Source organism: Crocuta crocuta, unplaced genomic scaffold (genome assembly GCF_008692635.1).
Source record: "Crocuta crocuta isolate KB4526 unplaced genomic scaffold, BGI_CrCroc_1.0 scaffold31, whole genome shotgun sequence".
Classification (NCBI taxonomy): domain Eukaryota; kingdom Metazoa; phylum Chordata; class Mammalia; order Carnivora; family Hyaenidae; genus Crocuta; species Crocuta crocuta.
In genome coordinates, this window is record NW_027528362.1 from 12,623,396 (window position 1) to 12,634,565 (window position 11,170).

At 48.4% G+C, this 11,170-nt stretch overlaps 1 protein-coding gene across 1 annotated transcript in view; it reads right to left on the reverse strand.

Moving 5' to 3' along the window:
- COL4A1 (collagen type IV alpha 1 chain) overlaps nucleotides 1-11,170 on the reverse strand; it is an 84,900-nt gene that overhangs the window by 55,209 nt on the left and 18,521 nt on the right. Inside the window, exons 3-4 of the mRNA XM_077754004.1 lie at nucleotides 384-473; nucleotides 257-301 (exon numbers count right to left, since the gene is read on the reverse strand). Of these exons, the coding sequence (XP_077610130.1) occupies nucleotides 257-301; nucleotides 384-473 (135 nt within the window). The remainder of the gene's footprint in view (nucleotides 1-256; nucleotides 302-383; nucleotides 474-11,170) is intronic.

Here is an 11,170-nt window from a genome sequence, read left to right on the forward strand (position 1 = left end):
ATCCGAGCACGAGACCCCTCGGGGAGAACAGACGGGAGGAGCCGCCGCGAGGGCAGGGGTGAGGACGGGGGCTCCCGTCAGCCCCCCAGCCCTGCGAGGTCAGAGCTCCGGGCAGACGGACGGGCAAGGATCGGGGACGGAGGGGCGCCCTGAGCACCGCTGGAGGCGGGGGTGGGGGTGGGGGAAGGCCCTCACGCGGGGGCTCTGCCGTGTCGCGTGCCCCGCGGCACCACAGGCTGAGGCCACGGGTACTCACCCTGGTCCCCTTCGTCCCAGGCAGTCCGGGTTCCCCTGTGTCACCCTGCAAGCAAACAGAAGTGTCACGGCGACAAGCGCGTCACCCAGACCCCGTCCTTCTCCCGCAGCGCCACAGCCAAGCTTACCTTCTGTCCCGGGGGCCCCTGCGGCCCCTCCGGCCCCTGCATCCCAGGGAATCCGATGACGCCCTGCAGGCCGGGGAGGCCCCTTTCACCCTGCGGGAGACAAGGAGCAGGTCAGACGGGGTGCGTTGGCAGGAACGGAGGGAGGGCCTGGCACTCGCCCCTTCCACGACCGCCAGCACCGCACAGGCCCATGCGGGCACCTGAGGGTCCACACGCCAAACTGACTCCTTCTCCACCGCTCACATATGACTCCGGGGCGGGGCTTTCCGTGGCCTCTGCTCTAAATGCTCAATAACTTAGCGGGTAAGTAAAATAATGACTAGTTGGGTTTTTTCGCGAATTGATTATGCTCTCATTCAATATCGGGATCTTATTAGTAGGCAGAGCGCTGAGAACCTGTAAGCAGAGCCTCAGACCAGCCTTTCCCTCAGATTCCTAGGAGGCTGCAGCCAGAGCTCACCGTGTGAGCTTCCGCACCCGTGTGAGACCTCTGTGCCATCAGCAATCAGAGGAGGGCTCTCAAAAGTGTCCTGAGTTTGTTTGCAAAGACAGAAAGTTTAATTATAGTCTCTGCCTGCTTGGAGCAAAAAGAAGTGAGAAACATTGTTTTTAAAATACTATCATTCAGGGGGGCACCTGGGTGGCTCAGCTGGTTAAGCTTCCCACGACTTCCGCTCAGGTCAGGATCTCACAGATCATGGGTTCCGGCCCCACGTCGGGCTCTGTACTGATAGCTTGGAGCCTGGAGGCTGTTTCGAATTCTGTGTCTCCCTCCCTCTCTGACCCTCCCCTACTCACACTTTGTCTCTCTCTCAAAAATAATAAATAAACATTAAAAAATAATTTAAAAAATACTATCATTCAGGGTATGCACAGATAGCTATAATACACTCAAAAAGAAAAGAAAGGTCCAAATGCCTAGGGTCCCGAGCCCAAAGCTGACGCTTGAAGGACGAACACAAAAGAAGTATGTGAAGAGAAGAGAGGCGTCAGCGAGGCCGGATGGCGGCCAGCAGACCGCGATCTCAGCCGCATGAGCACAAGAAACTAAGAAAAATTACAGCCAGCACGAGAGCACTCAGGAATGTCAACGTCTGACCCCAGAAACCGGACTTCTCCCAGACACCAGCGAGCCCGTGACCCGATTACACGATATTTTTGGAAGATCGCCGTGGCTAGACAGCCACGTAAAATCACCCATAATCGCGACCTAAAATCATGAAAACCTCTGTGCTTTGCAGCGTGTGGACTTTACCGCAATCTTCCAGTACAACGGGGGCAGATGAAACAGGCATCGGGGGCTGACTTGAAAAAGCAGACGGTCCTATGGCTTACTTAGTGCCCAGAACTTTCTCAGTCAAATCGGCTCAAAGCAAGAGTAAACAGAGGAGCTGTCCAGTATATAACATAAGCATTCCCTCCCAGAAAAGCAGGCCCCCCAGAGTCACTGCGAAGTGTTGCACACTTGTACCGACGGAGGGACAGGGTGAGGGCTCTGGAAGACACCCTTCTTTCCAAACCCCTCGGCCGGTCCTGGCACTTGCTGCCAAATTCACCACCTGCTACATTTTTAGAAATGCAGGATGTGGTTCTGAGCTTAGGACTTCGACCTCTGCCCTTCCACGCACTGCAGGACTTAACCGAAAGCATAAGCCAGGAGTCCAAAAACGGCGTGTGAGTAAATGTGCGGAAGGTGATTGCAAACTCGAGACGATATATGATAAAATGGTAAATGGATTCAAGAAAACTAAGCCGGGCAGTTTGGTACAGCCCTCGGGCCAGCAGCATCCAGACACTCCAGCCAAGGGGCAGATGCTAACGTCCCCGGAGCCCTTGGCACAAGATTCGACACGGAGGCCTGGCTCCTTTTCCCGAGGCCTGGACAGCTGGGAACGGAAAGTGCTCTCAGACCAAGGCTTGTTCACATGGAACGCTATGCAAATATATTCCTTCTTACACCGAAACAACAGCTGTGGGCTCCAACCGCAGAGAACGCTGGCCGTACAGATACTCCGTCATCACGTCCACGTCCTCGCTAATACTCCGATGTGGGAAAACTCTACCCGAAACAGAATAGAATTGAACTGCCAAGAGCCCGCTAAGAAAAATAAATGAACGCCGAGTTCATTAACTTTCCCCAAATAACCTAACATGACATCGGAAGGAAGTGTGAGAGGCACTTGGATGTAAGAGCCTTCCAATGCATTTGGTGGCATATTTTTAGTAGTTAATTAGTCTTTGGCTCTATCACTATGAGACCCAGTGCAGAGATGACTTTATAATTCTCATTTTAAGCATGGAATGCATGGAGGCCGAGAGCCAGATTCGCTGAGTTCTGCAAGTTTCTCACTGAGTCAGCGCGACAGCCGAAAATAGAAATGAGGTCAGCCTGCACCACAGTGCCTGGCTTTTCTAGGTCACTAGACTGAGCTGGTTCCCAGCAAACTGCTGAACAATTTACCAATGTGAAGTTCGCCCCTTTTATGTCCATTTCACAGATAGGGACATCGAGATTCTGACGCATAACTGACTGGTCGCATGTCACCGGGTGACCCCTGCATGCCGCTGGGAACAGAACGCAGAAATCAGACTCCCTGTGCTTGCACCACAAGAGCACATTCTTTCCCAAATGTCCCCGGAACACTTAAGCAATCCGCAGATCCCAAGAGTTTTGAGATTAACTAGCTATGAAGGAAGTGACCCCTCCGTTGACATGGTTCTTGTTATCTCCCACGTAGGTTTTTTTTTTTAACTTTCCCACTCTTTCTGTTCAGACAAGAGTGCACATGAATAATCTAATATCCCGTGCCCCGTCCAAGGCTATTACGGGCACCAGAGCAGAGCCAGCAGACAGGATGGACGTTCACACAGCTATACAGTTAGCTGGCACGCAGTGTGCACGGGATACGGGCCAAATTACTCCCCTGAGCTTTCAGCAAATCCCCACTGTCGTTGGAGGAAGAGTTGGCTGATCTAGACAGTGCAGCTGCAGATGTAAGACCTCGAACGTGGCCACCCAGACGCTGGGGTTCAAGGCAGGGTGCACCATCAAGGTCCCTGAGAAACAGGACCCTGAGTCACCTGCTTCCCACGATGTGTTAAAGGCAAGGTCCACGGGGCGCCTGGGGGCTCGGTCAGTTAAGCATGCAGCTTCAGCTCAGGTCATGATCTCTCGATTCATGAATTCAAGCCCCACCTTGGGCTCTGTGCTGACAGCTGGGAGCCTGGATCCTGNTCTCTCTCTCTCTCTCCTAGAAATAAATAAAAAAACATTAAAAAAAAAAAAAAAGTTTTTTAAATAAGGCAAGGCCCAAAAGGCGATGGCGGCTGCTAACCCATGCCAGGTGGAAATGGAAGCCCTCACCCGTGTTCGTCACAGAAATGAGCATTTCCAATGGAGGGAAGACCAGAGAAGTTGGTAAAATATTACACAAAAGTGTGGATGCAATTGCATTTCATTCTTTTATTCTCCAATGTCCGTGAAATGTATTATACTCATTTAAAAAAGTTTATGTATCAACAGCAGACGTGATTACCACTGTCTCCTCGAATGATGGAATTCAGAATTTGAAGAGGAAGACCAAAATGCCATCGTTATAAAGATGAAAGAATACAGCCATGGAGAATAATCTTGGCATCAAAATTAGCCATTCTAAATTAGGCATGAAATAGAGTTTCATGCATGGAGTAACTTACATATTTTGCATAATATATGTATTATCTAAAGCAAGGACATACTTTAAAAAATCCATAAAAGAGAAGGATAAAAGATTCTGTTATAATATCAATTATTTCCCTTCCTCTTAACATGCTTATGGAAACAAGCCCATGATGGAACTCAAACGCTAGGACATTACACCCCTTCCTAAGTCAGAAATACAAACACAAACAAAACTCCCTGGATGGCTGAAATTCAAGGAGCGTGAAGCTTCTAACTTCGAAGGATAATACAATTAGGAACCGCAAACACTGAAGTTAACAAAACATAAACCTAAAGTAAGCAGTCGTCGGGTCCGACCATCAGAGGCCATAGTAAGTCTGTCTCAACAGTCGGCCCAGGATTACATTCTTTTACTTAAATTGTGTATTAAGTGTTCACATCTAAAACGATACGACCACGGAAGTTTACAATGGATGGAAGCACAAGAAAAGCGTGCCTGGAGCACAGGGCTGCCCGGCCCCTGACAGGCTGACTAGCAGGTAACGTCATCCACGCGCCTGGGTTCAGCCATCACAAGGCAGAAGAGACCCCACGAGCGATGGCAATTGGACAGATTTTGTGGCCGGGTTTCCACCTCTCAGAAGTAAATACTTTAAGGGCAGCGACATCGTTTTATTCATTCACAGTGTTTGGCAACATCTTTGAATTCGGTAAAACCGGTGAGCGGATGGATGAACCAGGTAGTAACGTTCACATGCTCTAAACAAAGCAGGGCTGTGTGTGTGCGTCCTAGAAACTCAACATATAGTACAGGGTGGCGACTGGGCCAGGGGGGCCCCTTCCTGGGTCTGAAGCCCTGTGGGCACCCTGGGAGCCTGGCTGACACAGGCACCCACGGCCGAAGGAGCAACCGAGAAAGCCAGCCGCGGTCATGACAGGACCCCGGATCAGCTGTTTCTTTCTGTCACCGGGCGCCTGGAGATTTCCATTTCCAAGCAAAGCTGCAAATGAGTGAAGGAATGCAAGCCTTTACTTCTGGAGCCAGAGCTCACCAAGAATTCAGTGATGGGGAAACGATTTCGAATGATGGGTCACAGTCAGCCAATGGGGGACATTGGGGACTCAGCCAAACATTCCACAAGAGCAGTTCCTGAGCCCAGCAGGCGTGTGGGGACCGCTTCCTGAATGCCGACAGTGGGAAAGTGGTGGCAAGTGTCACCGGGTCCTGGAAAGACTCTGGCCAGGCCCCACGGGGAGCCCCACCCACACCACGGAGCCTGACATCCTGGTGGCTGGGCCGCCCAGGCGCCCAGGTGGCAGGGGACACACACAGCCGGCTGGCGCCCTGAACGCGCCTTCCGAAGAGGACGTGAAGGGTGGTTCTTTGCACCAGGGGACACGTGCCTGGATTCCCAAAGGAACATGCGTGAATTAATTTAAAGTATACTATGTTCCTGGATGCATTAAATATAATATGAAAATTCCTTCACGTAACCGCTCCATCGTTACTATTGTTTCTCACATTTAATATTTTAGCATCGAAGCAGGAAAGAGGAAAAACAATCATGCTCAAAAAGCACGGCTACTGATCTTTATCTTCTTTCCCAAACTCTCATTTTCTCTCTCAAGCCCTGGTGATGTTTAGCTCAGAAGTCAATATTCGGAATCTTTACACTGTGGCTCTCCGGCAAATATGTGTTAAGAGCTTTAGCAACGCTACATACAGGGATGGTAAAGATGAGCATTAAGAGATTGTTCCTAGAAACGAGAACATCCTCTCTTTTACAAATTCAGGGGAAGAGAAGAATCAGGAAAGGTGTTGGGAAAAATATCTCCCAACCCATGACCTTGGAGTTCATGACCTCATGTGCTGTCAGATCCGCCCTCTTCCTGGGCATGTTCTGGACCCATCCTGCCTCTCCTAACCCCACCCCGCCTCTCGCCAATGGCCACGGCCAGGCTTGTGACTCTGGGGCTGCAGATGGTCGGGTCCACACGGGGGATGGGGCAGCCCTGTGTGCTGAGGCGTGGGAGGGGAGCTGGCTGGGGCCCTCTGCAGCTTTACGTGTGTCATTCTGCTGCTGGCTTCGCGGGCAGAAACTCTCAACCCTGCGGCGAGGGTCCCTCTCATGGACAAGGGCCACCTGTGCCCAGCCCCAGCTTCAGACAGCCCGCAGACACGGCACTTTACCCAGAACCTTCTCCAAGTCTCCATGTTCAAGGATAGATTTCCACTGGACAAATCCTGGTCCTGCAACATTATTTGAGCCCACGAAACATTCTAGCACAATTCTCAGGGTCTCAGTGCTGCTGTGAAGCTGGCTGGCAGAGCCGATGGCTCAAATCAAACACAGAACGAGCAGAATGAAGGTTGCAGAGGAATGCACAATGTGGCTTTGCGATTAGTCGACGTTTGCAAAGAACAGAACCCTAGATACTTTCTGATCTACGAAAATCCACTTTGTACATGAACTTGGAAGGGAAATAAAAAGAATTATAAAGATTTCTTCATAAAACACTTCCTAAAGAACTATCATTCAACACAAGAATACCGTGAAAGAGTCCTACGTGCCATCTTAATATGAATTTGACCTGTTCCCCTACAGCCATCTGAGAGCCAACCATCCAACCTCACCCATCTAGTGGAACAAACTTTCTAAAAGGAAAGGGAAACTCAAGTGCTGACAAATTGTTGGCAGCAAAAGAAAAAAAAAAAAAAAGAAAACACCTTAAAACCTTCCACAGGTCCTTAGGACTTACAAAAGTTCCAGACGTCTCTCGCTAATCAGAGCTGAATGCTGCCGACAGCGGACACACTCAAAAGCCATGAGCAGCGGCCAGCGTCCTCACCAGCAAATGCGTACTCGGCAATCTGTCTCTGACACTCTTTCTGAAAAGTCAGTCTAACACGATTTCATCAATTCTCCCTCTGAAGCAGTCATCTGCTCAAAATATTTTTAAGTATTAATATTTCAAGTCATTCCCCTGAAGCAGTCAGCTTCCCAAATTGGAAATAGGAAAACAGGTGTGTTAACATTTTCCCCAAGTCTTGGGGATGTATTCCATCAAGTCCTGCATATGCATTTCCTGATAAACTGAATCTTCATCCATAGCTTACTTCCGTTCTCCCAGCAAACTGCAACCAAATGCCATTTGTTCCCTGGGGAACATTTGTCTTTCCCGGCCTCTATTAACTCATTCAAATTTCAATGACAACGTTCAAATTTCTGCATGGGTTTTCCTATACCCCCCCCCCAGGAGCCTATGCCCAGGCTCTCCGCCACCTCCACAGCTGGGGTCCCCATCTCTGGGCAGCGCCCACTGGGGCTCAGGGACGCTGAGCCCCCGTCTGAACTGTTGGTATTCATACCCTGCCCCTTCCCAGCCCCCAGCCCCTGGACACATCCTGGGATCTCAGCCAGACATCCGTTCCTCAGGGAAGACCTTCTGGGTACAAGTGATCTGAAGAAGACTATTACATCTAACTGAACCAGTTCAATGAAGGGGCAATAAATAAAGGGTGAATGGGCTTTTAGAGGTGCTATGTGTAAAGAAAGCCCCCCACAATTCTGGCTTCCCAGCACTAGGGGGCGCTAGGGGACTACTTTTTTTTTTTTTTTCAAAGTAAACCCTTCCGGACCCTGAAGGCTTCAGCCGCCTTTCCTATTCATCATATTAATGTACTAATATTAAGTATTCAGTGCTGTGGAAGCTCTTAGCATGGGCACAGCTTGGAGAAGTCAGTTTGATAAGGCTTAAAAGATGCAACACCCAGGGAGAGAATTATACTTAGAAATCTAAAATGTAGTTAACATGAAGCATGAGTCTAGTAACCTGAACATCAAGGCTATTACGCGCAGGTGGGGGCGGAGGAGCCCACCAGTAACATGGATTGTGGCCGGTTCTCAGATCCCTTCCTCCATTCATTTCATAAACTGAGTGCTTGAATCGAACAAGGTTACAGGCAAAAAGTGAATTCAGCTTTCTAAATGATGGCATGGAAATAGCACACACTGAAAAAAAATTTAAATCTTACAAAACATTCATAAAGCAGGTCAAGGCTGGACAGGAAGGAGGTCTCTAAGAAAGTAAGAAAGTATTACTAAATATCCAACTGCCAGGAGAACTTTAAAGGCTTTTTTTTTTCTTTTTTTCTTTTTTTTTTTTGGTCCCTTCTACTGCAAGTTTATAGGAAACACATACATAAGATAATTTAATCCATTCTGCTGATTTTTGCCATTTGTGAAGGCAAAAAATTCATCCAATTGTTAATGGCTTCCAAAAAAGATGATTAACACCTCCTTTGCTAAAAACTTGATTTACCGATATAGAGCTCTCGTGAAAATCAGAATCACAAATGCGTCTGCCTAATCCTATTACCTTACATTCTGTGTGTCATATATAGACTCAAAGACGGTGTTTTAAAGCAGAAAGGCAGTGTAGACATAAAAGGTAGCTCTATGGTGGCTTGGACCCTCACTGTTGCTGTGGACAGTTGTGCATGTTGCACATTGCAGCGAATACAGGGCAACGCCCAGCTGCAGCTCAGCACCGGCCCGGCGAGGCGAGGGCCACTGGTCTAACGGGCACAGAGCTGAGCAAAACTCAGTAGCAGCAAGGCCACCCAGCTGCAAACAGACCCTACGAAGCGGTTCTATGTATGAATGAATGCTCACAAAGTTGCACTCCGGGGAAAGGGCATAATCTTCCTAAGAAGACCTGCACTTTCACTCACCAGCACGAGTGCCTTTCCTTTTAATTAACGTTCCAGGAGATTTATCAAAACTCCGTGTCATAACTAGAAGACTGGGAGAAGGAGAGAGATTGCAGGAAAATAACTAATGACACAAAGTAACAAGGTTATTAACAAGTAGCACAGTTAGCAGCTCTCTGAGTCTGGACAGAAAAAAAAAATACATCTTTTTCTCAAAAAGACACTTGGTGGGGTACCCGGGGGGCTCAGTGGGTTAAGCGTCTGACTTCAGCTCAGGTAATGATCTCACGGTTTGTGAGTTCAAGACCCACACTGGGTTCTGTGCTGACAGTGTGAAACATGCTTGGTATTCTCTCTCTCTTTCTCTCTCTCTCTCAAAAATGAATAAACACTTTTAAAAAGACATTTTGCTCTGTTTTCATGATCGCCCACAACCTTGAGATTTGGAGAGATGTACGCTGTCAGCAAATCTGAGAAACAGCGATCCCCATGCACGAAACCTAAGCGGCCTTAGCGGGTTTCATGTTACCGTGACTGAGGGTGCTATTCACCTGAACCTGGAAGTGTGTGCGGGTGTGTGACACAGTCCTGGAAGTGCGTGCATCCTGAACAAAATCAGGACACATAAAAGTCAGGAAGTGCCGCAATCTAGGTCAGGCATTTGTGGGGGGGCGGGGGGGGAGGAAGTCTGTGTTAACAATAAAAATGAAAAATGCAAAGAAATTGCCATGACAATAGACAGAAATGCCATGACAATAATAATCATAATTAATAACACAAAAGGCACGCAAGATATCGGTCAGGCTCCCTTGAGAAAAACTGCCAGTTGTCAATTAAGAAACAATTTTTTCTTTGTGCTTTTTTCTTTTCCTTAAAAAAATGTGAGTTAAATGCAACTATTCATCCAAATTAGGTTTTACGGGTATGCTGTGAAGGGGCACTCCCCGCACCCCAGCACATAGTAGGTGTTCACTAAGTATTTTCAGGACCGAATCAGGGAACACAGAGTGTTCACGATTCCAAGGAAAGGGGCGCCTGGGTGGCTCCGGGGGATGAGCATCTGACTCCTGGTTTCAGCTCAGGTCACCAACTCATGGCTTCATGGGTTCGAGCCCCACATCGGGCTCCACGCTGACAGTTCAAAGTCAGCTTGGGATTCTCTCTCTCTCTCTCTGTTCCTCCCTTACTCACACTGTCTCTGTCTCCCTTAAAATAAATAAATAAACTTTGAAAAATAAGATTCCAAGGAAATAATATAAATAGGGTAGAGATCTGATTTCCAAACCTGGCTGCAAAATGAGGCATGGTTGTTCTGGGTTAGCAAACGGAGCTTTGGGGCTCTTCCGACATGCTTGCCTCAGTGAGGGCCCCGATAATGCCACAGGCTGGGGAGACCCAGGGCCGGGGAGCCAGAAGACGGGGGTCTTCAGCCCCAGGCCCAGCCCTTAAGACTCTGAGAAGCAGGCCGGTCGTCTGTAAGATGGGGCGACTGACTCACGCTGGATCCTGGAAAGCGCTGAACTTGGGTATTCCTCCACCTCCCTCTGCCCTCAGCACCAGGCCCATGATTCAAGAACTAAACTGGTCCAGCTGTTCTTTATTAAAATACACATATTTTGCATTTGCTGTCAAGAGTTCTCAGCCCATCCAGGCAACAGCACTTCCTATATAACCCACAGAAGATTTTAAAAGAGAATGAAAAGGCAGGGTCACCTTTTTTCCCTTCCCAGCGGTCGCCACCCTGAATGATCTCATTCTTGTTTTTGAGGCTAAATCTGACAATGGGAAATAAGGATTTCTTGGGTACTGAAAAGATACGAGGTTTGTTGATTTTTTTTTAAAGAAATTCCTCATTTATCTTATGCACAAGGTGTTTTATTTTTCCTTAATGAATACATCTGATACTCATTCTTCTCCAGATCGGGCCACTCAGTTTATTCTCCCGCAGGAGCCCGAGTCTGTGCGGCCACCCGCGCACCAGCCCCGGGGCGCCGCTAGCAAGCATCCAATGACACACACGTGCTCTGTTTCCTCGCCCTCCGTGTGCCGGCTTGGCCACACGGCATCGCGAACAATGTTCTCCCTCGGCACGCGGCAATAATTTCAAGACTTCATTAATCATACTCAGAATCTAAAAGATAAGAGCAGTTTCAAAGTGGTTGAAACATGACAAATCCATTTTGCCTGTATAATGCAATGCCGCACTTGGAGGGCTTGAGGTTTTACAAAACCCACAACTCACTTAACCTCGTTCACTCGAAAATGGGGTCAAATCGATCTGGATTCACAACTGAATTTTAACCTATTTTCAATAAATGCCACGAATTCTTTTAAAACCTAGACAGTTACTCAAGGAAAGAAATTAAGCAAGACACAGAGGGTTTGTGGGGGGGGGGGGGGGCGAAGTTTTGA